The sequence below is a fragment of the Salvelinus namaycush genome, chromosome 24, assembly GCF_016432855.1.
Source record: "Salvelinus namaycush isolate Seneca chromosome 24, SaNama_1.0, whole genome shotgun sequence".
Classification (NCBI taxonomy): Eukaryota; Metazoa; Chordata; class Actinopteri; order Salmoniformes; family Salmonidae; genus Salvelinus; species Salvelinus namaycush.
The window spans coordinates 26,033,261-26,047,107 of NC_052330.1; the positions used below are offsets into that span (position 1 = coordinate 26,033,261).

Here is a 13,847-nt window from a genome sequence, read left to right on the forward strand (position 1 = left end):
ATTTATATTTCAATTTTTTTATCCCAGCCCCCGTCCCCGCAGGACGCCTTTTGGTAAGCTGTCATTGTAAATAAGAATTTGTTCTTAACTGACTTACCTAGTTAAATAAAGGTTAAAAATATATTAAAAATTTAAATAATAATAATAAATATCAAGGATCTGGAAATATTCTGTATGGAACAATGGTCTAAGATCCCTCCCAATGTGTTCTTCAATCTCATAAAAAAACGGTGTAGAAAATGTCAGTGTCGTTATCTTGGCGAGGGTATGGAGTACTGGAAACAGGCTGCCAATCCTTTACACTACTATCTTTTTTTACATTGTTTTTATTACTTGTTAAACAAAATTCAATTGTTAGTATAAAATAATGTATTTTTTATTTACATTTTGCATGCAATATAGCTCAGTATTTGTATTAATTATATATAGTCTTTTTTGCTCATCTTTATCAAGGGTGCCAATAATTATTGACCTGACTGTAGTTAGATATACAGTCATGATATGTACAAGCAACTACTGATTGTGTTTGTTACCTATGGCAGCGCCGCCTTGCTTCTTATCCTCCAAAATGGCTGCCAGGTCTTTCTGCTTCTTCTCCAGGTCTTTCTGCTGCTTCTTCTCCTCCCTGTTGCGTCCTCCTGACCCCATGTCGCCGGGGTCCATGCTCTTCATGCGGAGCAGCTGGTTGGCCTTCTTGATCTTCTGGCTGTATTGGCGAGCCATCAAGAACACACGGTTCTTGGTCTTGTCCATGAGCTCCTGGGAGAAGCTGTCCACTGAGTCCCCCGGAAGGAGAGAAGAGGAGGCCAGGGGGGAGTCCAGACCCCCCAGCCCAGCCAGCTCTCCAGGGAACAGGCTGTGGAGGTCCCTGATGGAGGGGTCCCTTTGGCTGGGGTCCCGTTGGGGCAGATCCCCCAGCTCATCATCATCCTCCAGACGGAAGCTGCCACTGCTGAGGCGGGCCAGTCTGTTACGGATGGTCTTGACTGTCCCGGAAGAGGCAGGGTCTGGGAAGGCAGGGAGGGGGAGGGACGGGGGAGTGAGGGGAGAGGGGGAGGGGTAATGATCTTCATCTTCAAAGGTAGCCTCTCTGAGCAGCTCTGGGAAGTTGAGGATGGGGATGGTGAATTGGTGAGTGGGGGACACAGTGGGGGGGTTGGGATTGCGGGCTGGGGGGCTCTTGGTAGGGGAGCTATGTTTTTGGGAGCTGTTCTTTTTGGGGCTGCTCTTGACCGACGAGGTCTTGGGGGCCTCACTGGCACTCACGGGAAATGCGGCGGGAAGGCGGTCCGCTTTCTTCTCGTTCTTCTTGATGTAGTTTTCCAAATCGTTCCAGATCTCGTCCACCTGCTCCGACATCTGGTCACCGGTGTGGGAACGTTGGGAGAACGTTTCCGAGGCGGATGAGGAGTAGTAGTCCGGTTCGGAGGTGCCGTGGACTGGATGGGAGTTATCCTCCATCCTCTCGTTCTCCCCAAAATGTAGGCTCTCCTCGGACACGAAGCCCCCCAGGCTCTCACAGCCCATCAGGTCAGGCTCAGAGGCACACGGCAACAGACTGTCCCTCTCCTGTACAGGTCTGTCCCCATCCCTGTCAACCTTGGCTGGGGGCGGCCTGAAGCAGATAGTATCATAGATGTTCTCCTCCTCCACGATCTTCAGGGCACACGTCCCAAATGGCACCCCCTCCTGGACAGTGGAGGAGTGGTTACTGTCAGACAAGCAGTCTGGCTCCATGAGAGGCTCTGTAATACTCCCAGTGACCCCTGAGTTTAGAGCCCCAGGGCACTGTGTGTCTCTAGGGGCCTCTCTTTGGGCCCCACGACCCTCCTGCTCCCTCCTGATCAGCCCCATGCTCTTCAGGTCCTCATAGCTGATGTTGTCGTAAATGTTCTCTATGTCGTCTATTGTCAGCTGCTCGGCCGACGACGATCCCGAGATGTCGTTGCTGGATGATTCGGCATGGGTCATCCCTTCCTGGTCATCATCCTGACCAGGGGGGCTCTGTCGGCCGCCAGTCTGTTTCTCCCCCACGCTGCTGGCTCTCCGCAGCACTCTGCTGTCCCCGGTGGATGGGGGGTCTATCTGCACCGTGGGAACCTGCTCCATGTGCCAGCTGCAGGGTCGTCCCTGGGTCTTGCTGGGAGACGACGTGACCTCTAACCTAACAGGAAGTGGTTCTGGTTCTTGCCCGCCAGGTTCGGTGGGGACAAACATCTGGTAGATGTCCTCTTCCTCCTCGTCGGGGTTCATGGTGCGCTGACGCGTAGGGAACATGGCTCTGCGGACACGGTGGTCCGCCCAGATGTTCCCCACCGTCTGGGGGTCACTCCCTGAGACCAGCATGGAGGGGACATGGGTGTCCGGAGGTTCCTCTATCACACGGGGCGTCCTGAGGAGAGGAGGGTGGTGACCTCCCTGAAGAGATTTGTTAGCCCTCTGGAGAGAAGGAGAGATGGAGGGAGGGTAAATTACATTATTTTGTAAATGTGCAAATGTAGATGTACTAGCGATAACTTTATTACATTTGCGTTAAGTCCTGTACACAACTATTCCTACTAGTCATTCACATCACACTGTTAGGGTCAGTCACCTGTAGGTCTGAGGCGCTCATGTTGAAGGTCTTCCATTGGTCGATGCTGCTGTCCATAGACGCCTGTTGGTTCAACTTCTTCCTGCTAGACTTCTCTGGGACTCGCAGCCTCTTTCCCCCACCCTGCACACAGTTAGAAAATTGTGTAATTAACATGCCTTTACCTATCTAATCCCTTCTTACCTGCAAATAGGCTAGAGCAAGGGGCTAAGGATCAAAATCAAATCAGGCAAATCTGATAAACTTGAATGAGGAGAAAGTTGTTCAAAGGTCAAACTGATGCATTGTGGGTAGGTAGGAGAGACTCACCAGGCCACTGTCGTCCTCATCGTCGGCATCCTGCTGGTGTGGCTCCTCCCCGTCCTCCCTGTCGCTATGGTCAAAATGGTCGCCAGGGTCCAGGGACTCCTGTGATTGGTTGACCAGGCTGCGGCTACGACCAATAGTGCCCAGAGCCAGCTGGGACACGGGGGAGAGCAGGGTGGCACCCAGACTCGTCCGCTACAGAGAGAGGGTGATAAGCCAGAGAGTGTTAAATGTGTGCGTGATTGAAGAGTGTAGCAACCGTTGCAAATAACACCTAAACTATCTGAAAATGTTACTCTATTATGGGGATATAATCATAGAATTAGGAATGATAATACTAAAATGGACATGAACCTTCTTATGACAGTATAAAAGTTCAGCCATTTTGGTCAGGGAGCTGGTCAGCCATGGTCAGCCAGTGCTGTGATAAGATATAGCGTAAAACAATGAATTTGAAGATTATCTGCACTGTATGTTTGTTAGCAAGCTAGCCAGCCAGTTTAAGTTGAATGATTCCATAAATGTTTCAAATTAACTGCCAATATGCCAACATTCCATACAAACAACGCAGTCAATCCATAGCCATTCACTGGCTGAAATCTGTTGATGATAGGACTTAGACAAGTTGTAAATCCAAAAAACAGCTTTCCATAAAAACACACATTTACAGTCTGTTTACATATATTTTAGAGACTATTTATACATAAATGTATATAAAACCAGTATAAACTATTTATAATTATACGACAATATTTTAGGTTTACAATAATTGTGTTACACAGTTACGGATATCACATGCTGAACACACCGCTTGTGTCGCGTTGCTAAATACATTTACATGTTATTCAATCATTGCATCCAAACTGCTCTCCAGCGTCTGCGTAGCCAGGCGCTAAAATAGAACTTGGTTCTATTTGTGACGCTTGATGCGCTGCAAGTCCCGCCTCTCCCATCTCCTCATTGGTTTTTAGGAGTATACTGTATACCCACGTGGGTGATTGAAAGATGAACTGAGGTCCACAGTCCAGTTGGTGGTGGTAATGCACCTTAAATTTGGTTGCCAACCACCATATAAAGTCCAAAGAAGAACAAGAACAAGAATACGAAGAAGACTGGAGGAGGAGAGGATAACTCGGTTTACCCTTTTATCTGTGGATTCATTGTCAGAGTAAAAGAACCTTGTGCATTTCAGGTTAAATAACAACAGTGTTTATATCCCAGGACAAATTAGCTAACAACAGCAAGTTAATACAGTTAATAAATTAATATAGTTGGTTCAGAGTTTGTTTTGATATTTCAACATGCATGTCCTGATCGCGTCTGATATGGATGGACAAAATCAACATGCGTGCGCCGGTCTAGACAGCATGTTAAGACAAGAATTTCTCCTTGACCACAATGGCACCCATTATCATACCATTCTGGAACTTTTGATTGTTCATGACATAGCCCCTCTATTCATTTAATAGGATCTATATGGATATAACACTGTTTCGTTGTGTAACTGTAGCATTGTGTCACCATCCATAAATTACTAATGTGGGTTTAAGCTGACCTTTGAGCCATCTTCCTTGACACCATGTTTAGCGTTCTTCAGTAACTTGGACAGAGGCTCTGAGGAGAGACAGACAGGACATGTCACATAGTCAGAGAAACTGGCCCAGTCCATTGGCATCAGCACTGATCATTTACAGTACCTTGTTCCTGTCCCTCCTGTTTCTCACCTGACTTCCTGCGGACCCGTCGAGTGGTGGAGCCCTCCTTGGTGTGGGGGCTCCTCTTGTCCCCGTCAGGACTGTAGTGGAACCCTGGGTGGTCTGGAGAGGACAGAGGAGAGAGGGAATGTTATCAAGCACCCAAATAAACTCCAACAAACTTAATGATCTGACAATAGTCACAAGAGGCTTCAACCAATATCAAATGGATACTTACGCATAACATCCATCTCCAAAATGGCCTGCTTGGCCTGAAAAACAGATGAAAAAAACACTAAAGTGAGCGTCATATTACAGAATTCAGCAAGCCTATAATTGAAGTTGAAGATATGGGGGTACCAGACACTAGATGGTGCCAGACAGTAGTCTTTTCCAAGAGAAGCGGACTACTTTACAAGCATCAAGTTTAACAAGAGATCCCTTTCATGTAATTACTATGAACCCTCTCAAGGATTTCCCCCAGACAAAAGCATCATTTTCCATTTTAACCAGAGCCAAAGAGAGGTGGAGAGAAGAGAGAAAAAAATGGAGAGAGAGAGAAAGTGAAAGAGAGAGGAGGAGAGGAAGACCGAGCGAGAGGGGTGATCGAAAATGAAAGAGGGAGAGTGAGACCATTCCACCTCCTCCCACTCAAGGTTGTGTTAATGTCATTAGTGAGGACACACATTGTTTGCTCCGTGTCTCACCTTGGCTGGGATTTTAGCCGGGTGATTTTCAAGTATGAGTCTCTTCAGGTGTAGGATCCACATGCGTTTGTCCTGCTGAGACTTGGCCTGGGGGCGGAACACAGCACAACAGAGAGGATAAAAGGAGAGAGAGACATTAAACTAGACTTTAAATTTTGAATCCTTAGTTGCGACATTCATTTTGGTACTTATAAATTTATGATATATATCCATTTATTCTTGAAGAATATAACTTCTAAATGCCTCATAAGCTTAGTTCAACAGTCGGACCCCATTAGAACACAATATATAAGCTTGTTTTATTTCAATGTTTGTAAACAACAAATGTAAACAAAACACTGTATAGCCTCCAAACATGGTTAAAACTATTAATTTGATATAATGGATGGTCAGTCCTTGCATACATAGCTCTATGAATTTGAGAGTGGTTAAATTTCTCCAGGCCCATCCCTTAGCTTTTTAGCAAAACAGGAGCGGGGAGAAATTGTTTCAATTAAGGATTCTAGCTTTAAACGAAGTATAAGATGACCATGACAAACCCATAACAACAATGGGATATGCCCTTCCACTCTTTTATGTGTTGTTACATAAAACAGATTATGGTGGTGTTTGAAGTCCCTTCCAAAACACTTATGTTGAGAAACAACAAGCCCTTCTCATTCAACATGTCTGGGCACGTAGGAGGGGTGGGCTTGGCAAAGCTTGGTGGGATAGCACAGGCTACTTTTACTCTATGCTGTAAAATCGACTGTTGAATATGCTGTAATTTTGGTTTGTGGGGTGTAGTTTCACTTTACCAGTACGGTGTGCTGTAGTTTGGGGTTCTTGTAGTGGAACACACTGAAGCTGAGTGGCTCCTTCGGAATGATTTCCACCAACATCAGGTTACAACACTATAATGACGGAGACATGGTTAGTATTATGGTTAGTCTCACTTTGGGTTAGAAGTATAAAGACTGCTACACCTTAGGAAGTTTTGGGAGGTATTTTCTGTCAAATATTTTAGCATTAGTGTTGTGACTGACTAGGATGTGGGCTTTGTAGGTGAAGGCCTCCTCGCGTTTCTTGGTGACCAGCAGCAGTTTGTCGAACAGAAAGAGTGTGCGCTCGTTCTTGGCCCGCTGCAGACGGAATGTTCCCTCCAGAACCAGCTCACCGTAGCCAATCAGATCAGGCCCCTTCCAGTTGGTCAGCAGACTCTGGATCTCCTGAGAGAGGGGGAGGGAAGAGAGGGAGGAGGAAGAGGAGAGTGAGTGAGTGAGTGAGTGAGTGAGTGAGTGAGTGAGTGAGTGAGTGAGTGAGTGAGTGAGTGAGTGAGTAGGACAGGGGGAAGAGTATGTGAGAGGGCGAGGGAAAGAGAGAGAGGAGGAGGAGAGAGCAAGAGAGCGGAGGAGGAGAGGTGGGAGAGTGGGAAAGAGAGAGAGGAATAGGATGAGAATGAGTTAAGAGAAATAGGTGAGAGAACAAGAGAAGAACAGGAAAGGACATGAGAAGGAGGAGAAGAGAGGAAGAAAAGAACAGAGGAAGGAGAGGAGCGAGACAAAAAAGGACAGAGAGAATTAGACAGGTCAGCTAAGCACTCTTCCTCAGATCCTAAGTAAATACTTCCACACACATTCCTTCACTCATCTGATCATCCTCCTCCCCACTGAATAAAGCTACTTTCTCTTTTATCTGCCGGCTGTGTTATGCAAGGCCATCATTAGCCCTGGAAAACAATGTCTTGCATAACCTAGCGGAGACAGACGGAGTCTACGTCCCAAATGGAACACTATTCCCTATATAGTGCACTACTTTTGACCAGGGCCCATAGGGCTTTAATAAAAAGTAGTGCACTATGTAGGGAATAGCATGCCATTTGGGAAGCAGCCTAGACTGGTGAAAGCAGCCTAGACTGGTGAAAGCTAGGGAAACAATGGTAGGATATGTGGACAGCCACTAATGTCAGTCTAATTCAAACCATTAAGATGCAGACTATTCCAAATGTACTGTGTTGGAGCAGAATAAATGTGTGTGTTGACCAACTTGTAACATGACAGGTGTGTGTGTGTTGACCAACTTATAACATGACAGGTGTGTGTGTTCGCCAACTTGTAACATGGCAGGTGTGTGTGTGTTTGTACCTGCTCTACATAAATCTATTGCCATGACCAGACTATAGTAAAAATCCTGACTGCATATGCAGGTATGTGTGAGAATGTGTGCCTATGTGCATGTGTATATGTGTGTGAGCATGTTCATTTGCAAGTGTAATCTTACCTGCAGCCTGACGGCGTGTTCGTGTTTCCTCTTCATGTCGTTGATGTGCCAGGCCACTCTCTGCATGGTGTCTATGGCCTCCTGCACCACCTCATATGTCTCTGTGTCCTTCTCCAGGTGGTTGGCTATCTCCTACAGGGGACAGAAAACACACCCAGTGTTAGAGTGGGTAATGTACACGGATAGCTGTACGTTAGACTGGGTACCATCTGTTTCTGCAGTAGCCAGCTATGTTGGCCCGGTATTTCTTGGCAGTAGGGTTAGCTTGTTCAAAAATAGACTGGTGGCTAACTTTACATACAGTATATTACCGTACACACAGTTCTTTGTGGTCTGAGTGTTAGGCTTATGTGGGGTTTTGCTAGTGTGATGTAGGTGTCAGTGTGTGTGTGTGTGTGTGTGTGTGTGTGTGTGTGTGTGTGTGTGTGTGTGTGTGTGTGTGTGTGTGTGTGTGTGTGTGTGTGTGTGTGTGTGTGTGTGTGTGTGTGCGCGCGCTTAGGTGTATTACTGACGTGCAGCAGTAGGTGGTACTTGAGGATCCTCTGCACTGGCTTGAGCAGGTAGGAGCCCAGAGGCAGGGAGTGTCTCAGAGATTCCTGACGCTCCCGGAAAAACTTAGCCAACACCTTATTCCTCATACACTCAGTCAACACAGCCACTGACCTGCAGAGAGAGAGATGGAGGGAGAGAAGGAAAAAGAAAATATGATATTAATCCTAGGAAACAATGACAGATATTGTAGCCCAATTAAAATACAGAATGACAGATCCCACAGACACAGTCCTGTCTAAGGGAACAGTGCAAGGTCATGTAAAGGCCCATTTAAGGTCAGAGTGTTTGTAAGTAGATGGATTGTGTTGAGGTACAGATCTAGGGAAGGGTACCAAAAATCTTCTGCAGCATTGAAGGTCCCCAAGAACAGAGTGGCCTTAATCATTCTTAAAATGGAAGACGTTTGGAAAAACCAAGACTCTTCCTAGAGCCGGCCAAACTGAGCAATCGGGGGAGAAGGGCCTTGGTCAGGTAGGTGACCAAGAATCAGGCATTTATGGTAGTGGCCAGACGGAAGCCACTCCTCAGTAAAAAGGCACATGACAGCCCGTTTGGAGTATGTCAAAAGGCACCTAAAGGACTCTCAGACCATGAGAAACAAGATTCTCTGGTCTGATGAAACCAATATTGAAACCTGGCACCATCCCTACGGCGAAGCATGGTGGTGGCAGCATCATGCTGTGGGGATGTTTTTCAGCGGCAGGGACTGGGAGATTAGTCAGGATCGAGGGAAAGAAGAACGATGTACAGAGAGATCCTTGATGAAAACCTGCTCCAGAGCGCTCCGGACCTCCAATTGGGCCGAAGGTTCACCTTCCAACAGGACAATAAATCTAAGCACACAGCTAAGACCACACAGGAGTGGCTTCAGGACAAGGCTCAATGTCCTTGAGTGGCCCAGCCAGAGCACAGACCTGAACATGATCAAACATCTCTGGGGAGACCTGACAATAGCTGTGCAGAGACACTCCCCATCCAACCTCGAGGCTGTAATCGCTGCCAAATGTGCTTCAACAAAGAACTGAGTAAAGGGTATGAATACTTACGTAAATGTGTTTCTTTTCTTTTATAAATGTGCAAAAATGTAAAAATACTTTTTATGGGGTATTGTGTGTAGATTGATGAGGGGGGAAAACGATTTCCTCCATTTTAGAATAAGGCTGTAACGTAACAAAATATGGGAAAAGTCAAGGGGTCTAGGGCCTCCCGAGTGGCGCAGTGGTCTAAGGCTGTACCACTAGAGATTCTGGGTTCGAGTCCAGGCTCTGTCGCAGCTGGCCGTGACCGGGAAACCCATGGGGCGGCTCACCATTGGCCCAGTGTCGGCCGGGTTAGGGGACGGTTTGGCAGGGATGTCCTTGTCCCATCGCGCACTAGCGACTCCTGTGGCAGGCCAGGTGCAATGCACGCTGACACGGTCACCAGGTGCACGGTGTTTCCTCTGACACAATGGTGCGGCTGGCTTCCGGGTTAAGTGGACATTGTGTCTAGAAGCAGTGCGGCTCGGTTGGGTTGTGTTTCGGAGGACGCACGGCTCTCGACCTTCGTCTCTCCCGAGTCCGTACGGGAGTTGCAGCGATACGACAAGACTGTAACTACCAATTGGATACCATGAAATCAGGGAGAAAAAGGGCTAAAAAAAATAAATGAAAAAAGTCAAGAGGTCTGAATGCTTTCCGAATGCACTGTATGTGTGTGTGTGTGTGTGTGTGTGTGTGTGTGTGTGTGTGTCAACCACCCCCTCACACAGCTGGTGACCCTAGCTAACGACTGGTGACCCGACTGACACACACACAATTACAGTAGGAACCGAGGCTGTAGATGTATCTCCGTCATTCTGAGCTCTCAGGTTGGGTTTCACAGAGATAACAATGTGAGGCCTGTGGAGAGCTGCACTAGAATGTGGACACACACGCTATATTTAACTACTTAAATAATCACCATCAACTACTAAATAATCACTTGTCAGTAGTAGCATGTAAAGTGTGTGTTTCATCACAATGCTAAAACAACACGTCGCAGCCAATGGTGTACGGCTTGTAATGTGTCACAACCATTGTGAAACGCACTGCTCTCATTAGGCTTCATTGTGAAGAATTGTCTCACATTTTCGGCCCCAAGACACACCACATGCACACACGCACATGGTTTCCTATGACAACACGTCGTTCACACAAGGTGAAATAAAACATTAAAGCCAGCCACTGAGTATGATAAGGTGGCGGATATAATACCCATCTGTCCGAATAGGGGCTGTAACTCTATCAACAGGCTCCCTTTCAAATAAATAACTAAATAGAGAGGGAGATAGACTCCTGTTGGGTTGGGATGTATATCAGGGCTACCCAGAGAGAGAGGCTGGGGTACTGTAGCTCTATAAAGACAGTACAAAGATATACGACACTCTGGGAATCAAGAACTTGAAGGTGAGATTCACCTGTATGCAAATCCAGATCACAAGGAGGAAGATTATACGTCTATATATGTTCATACTACACAGACTGTCAAACACGCACCAGAGGAGATTGGTGGGAAGAGCTATAGGACAACGGGCTCATTGTAATGGATGGAATGGAATAAATGGAATGGAGTTTCCATATGTTTGATACCATTCCATGTATTTCATTACAGCCATTACAAATGAGCCTGTCCTCCTATAGCCCCAACCACCAGCATCCTCTGACACACACAATGAGTGTGGCAGACTACACGGAGTATACAAAACATAAAGACCTGCTCTTTCCATGACAGACTGACCAGGTTAATCCAGGTGAAAGCTGTGATCCCTTATTGATGTCACTTGTTAAATTCACTTCAATCAGTGTAGATGAAGGGGAGGATACGGGTTAAAGAAGGATTTCTAAACCTTGAGACAAGACATGGACTGTGCATGTGTGCCATTCAAAGGGTGAATGGGCAAGACAAAATATTTAAGTTCCTTTGAACGGGGTATGGATATGAGTGCCAGACGCACCGGTTTGAGTCAAGAACTGCAACACTGCTGGGTTTTTCACACTCAACAGTTTCCTGTGTGTATCAAGAATGGTTCTCCACCCAAAGGACATCCAGCCAACTTGACACAACTGTGGGAAGCATTGTCAATATGGGCCAGCATCCCTGTGGAACACTTGACACCTTGTAGTTCATGCCCCAACGAATTGAGGCTGTTCTGAAGGAAAAAGGGTGTGCAACTCAATATTAGGAAGGTGTTCCTAATTTTTTGTACACAGTTTTACATGTAGATAACTTTGTTAGAAAGAATACTATATTTCCCTTGACAGAGTGATGCACAATGTAAAAAATTGCTCAACTTATCCCACAAGTAGAATATAACTTTGTCCACCCAAATATAGAATATAACTTTATTGTCCACCCAAATATAGACAATAGCCTTTGGTTTTACCACACAAGTACCATAAAATAATCTTGTGTAAGAAGTCATAGTTGGGGTTGCTTACCTTGGATAGTTGGTGCAGTACTGAGTGTAAATGTGGAACTCTTCACTCTGGGAAAGAAAGACAAAATAATTACATTAATGTTACATTAGCATCAGGGCCTGATCAAATAATTACATTCATGTTACATTGGCATCAGTACCTGAAATCACTCATACCAGTAGCAGCAGCGGAGGAAATAAACTATCCTCCCTAGAACCAACCTAAATTCCTCTATTGACTAGAGAATTTTTAGAACCTTGTAAAATGTGTGCCAACAGGGAAGAGTGAGAGTGAGTTTCCAGTAAATGGAGTGTTTGTGTCAAGGGGAACGGGGGAGGTTACACTGGGTGAGTCAGTGGTCAAGCGTTCCTGAGGATAGAATAAGGAGGCCTCTCACATCAGTTTAGAGGCAGAGAATGAAAGTGAACCTTGATTACCAGTATCCATGTCTTAAAACTTCTCTAGGATAGGGGGCAGCATACCCAAATGATGAAAAGCATACCCAAATTCAACTGCCAGATACTCATCCGCAGAAGATAAGATATGCATAGTGTTAGTAGATTTGGATAGAAAACAATCTGACATTTCTAAAACTGTTTGAATCATGTCTGTGAGTATACCATAACTTATTTAGCAGGCGAAACCCCGAGGACAAACCATTCAGATCTTTTTTTTTCTTTTTTTCTCTCTTTTCAATGGATTTTCATTGGGAATACAGATTTCTAATTGACCGTCTTGCAGTTCCTAACGCTTCCACTGGATGTCAACAGTCTTTAGAAATTGGTTGAGGGCTTTTCCTTTGTGTAATGAAGAAGTACGGCCATTTTGAATCAGGGTCACTTGTGGTGTACTGTTTGTTAGAGGCGCATGACCAGAAAGCTAGCTACAGATTGTTTTAATCCTGTATTGAACACAGATCATCCCGTCTTCAATTTTATCGATTATTTACGATTATACCTCAAGTTGTATTACAAAAGTAGTTTGAAATGTTTTGGCAAAGTTTACAGGTAACTTTTGAGATATTTTGTAGTCATGTTTCACGAGTTGGAACCAGTGTTTTTCTGGATCAAACGCGCCAAATAAATGGACATTTTGGATATATATCGACGGAATTAATCGAACAAAAGGACCATTTGTGATGTTTATGGGACATATTGGAGTGCCAACAACAGAAGCTCGTCAAAGGCATGAATTATATTTTTATTTCTGCGTTTTGTGTCGCACCTACAGGGTTGAAATATGCTTATCTCTCATTGTTTACAATGGTGCTAACTCAGATAATAGCATTGTTTGCTTTCGCCGAAAAGCCTATTTGAATTCTGACATGTTGGCTGGATTAACAACCAGTGTAGCTTTAATTTGGTATCTTTCATGTGTGATTTAATGAAAGTTTGATTTTTATAGTAATTTATTTGAATATGGCGCTCTGCATTTTCTCTGGCTTTTGGCCAAGTGAGACAGTAGCGTCCCGCCTAAACTCAGATTTTTGGATATAAATATGAACTTTACCGAACAAAACATACATGTATTGTGTAACATGAAGTACTATGAGTGTCATCTGATGAAGATCAAAGGTTAGTGATTCATTTTATCTCTTTCTGCTTTTTGTTACTCCTCTCTTTGGCTGGAAAAATGGCTGTGTTTTTCTGTGGCTATGTACTGACCCAACATAATCGTTTGGTGTGCTTTCGCCGTAAATCCTTTTTGAAATCAGACATGTTGGCTGGATTCACAACAAGTGTAGCTTTAATTTGGTGTCTTTCATGTGTGATTTCATGAAAGTTGGATTTTTATAGTAATTTATTTGAATTTGGCGCTCTGCATTTTTACTGGCTTTTGGCCAAGTGGGACGTTAGCGTCCCACATATCCCAGAGAAGTTAAAGCTTCAATCAGCAGTTGAAACGGTAACAAAGCGTTCTCTCCGCCCCTGTTTCGGTAAAAAGCTGAAGGACGGGGCTGGAGAAATGTAACCACTCTCAAATTCATAGTTCTCAACTTCTCAGCTATGGATGCAAGGACTGACCTTCCATGATATCATATTTATAGTTTTAACCATGTTTTGAGGCTATACAAGTGTTTGTTTACATTTATTTTGTTTACAAACATTGGAGTAAAACAAGCTTATTTTTTGGTTTCTGATTGGGTACGACAGTTGAACTAAGCTCATGAGGACTTTATATGTTATATCTTGAAGAATCAGTGGGTACATATCATTAATTTATGAGTACCAAAATGTATGTAGCAACTTCTGATTGACCCTTTAAAGGCAATGTTGAGCGCTATATGCTGTAGACACTG

At 44.9% G+C, this 13,847-nt stretch overlaps 1 protein-coding gene across 1 annotated transcript in view; it reads right to left on the reverse strand.

The window, feature by feature from the left end:
* LOC120019118 (pleckstrin homology domain-containing family G member 1) overlaps positions 1–13,847 on the reverse strand; it is a 43,374-nt gene that overhangs the window by 8,384 nt on the left and 21,143 nt on the right. The window contains exons 4-15 of the mRNA XM_038962386.1: positions 11,570–11,616; positions 8,072–8,222; positions 7,560–7,691; positions 6,326–6,508; positions 6,098–6,193; positions 5,301–5,387; positions 4,832–4,865; positions 4,624–4,716; positions 4,455–4,513; positions 2,903–3,094; positions 2,594–2,716; positions 534–2,439 (exon numbers count right to left, since the gene is read on the reverse strand). Coding sequence (XP_038818314.1) covers positions 534–2,439; positions 2,594–2,716; positions 2,903–3,094; positions 4,455–4,513; positions 4,624–4,716; positions 4,832–4,865; positions 5,301–5,387; positions 6,098–6,193; positions 6,326–6,508; positions 7,560–7,691; positions 8,072–8,222; positions 11,570–11,616 — 3,103 coding nt within the window. The remainder of the gene's footprint in view (positions 1–533; positions 2,440–2,593; positions 2,717–2,902; positions 3,095–4,454; positions 4,514–4,623; positions 4,717–4,831; positions 4,866–5,300; positions 5,388–6,097; positions 6,194–6,325; positions 6,509–7,559; positions 7,692–8,071; positions 8,223–11,569; positions 11,617–13,847) is intronic.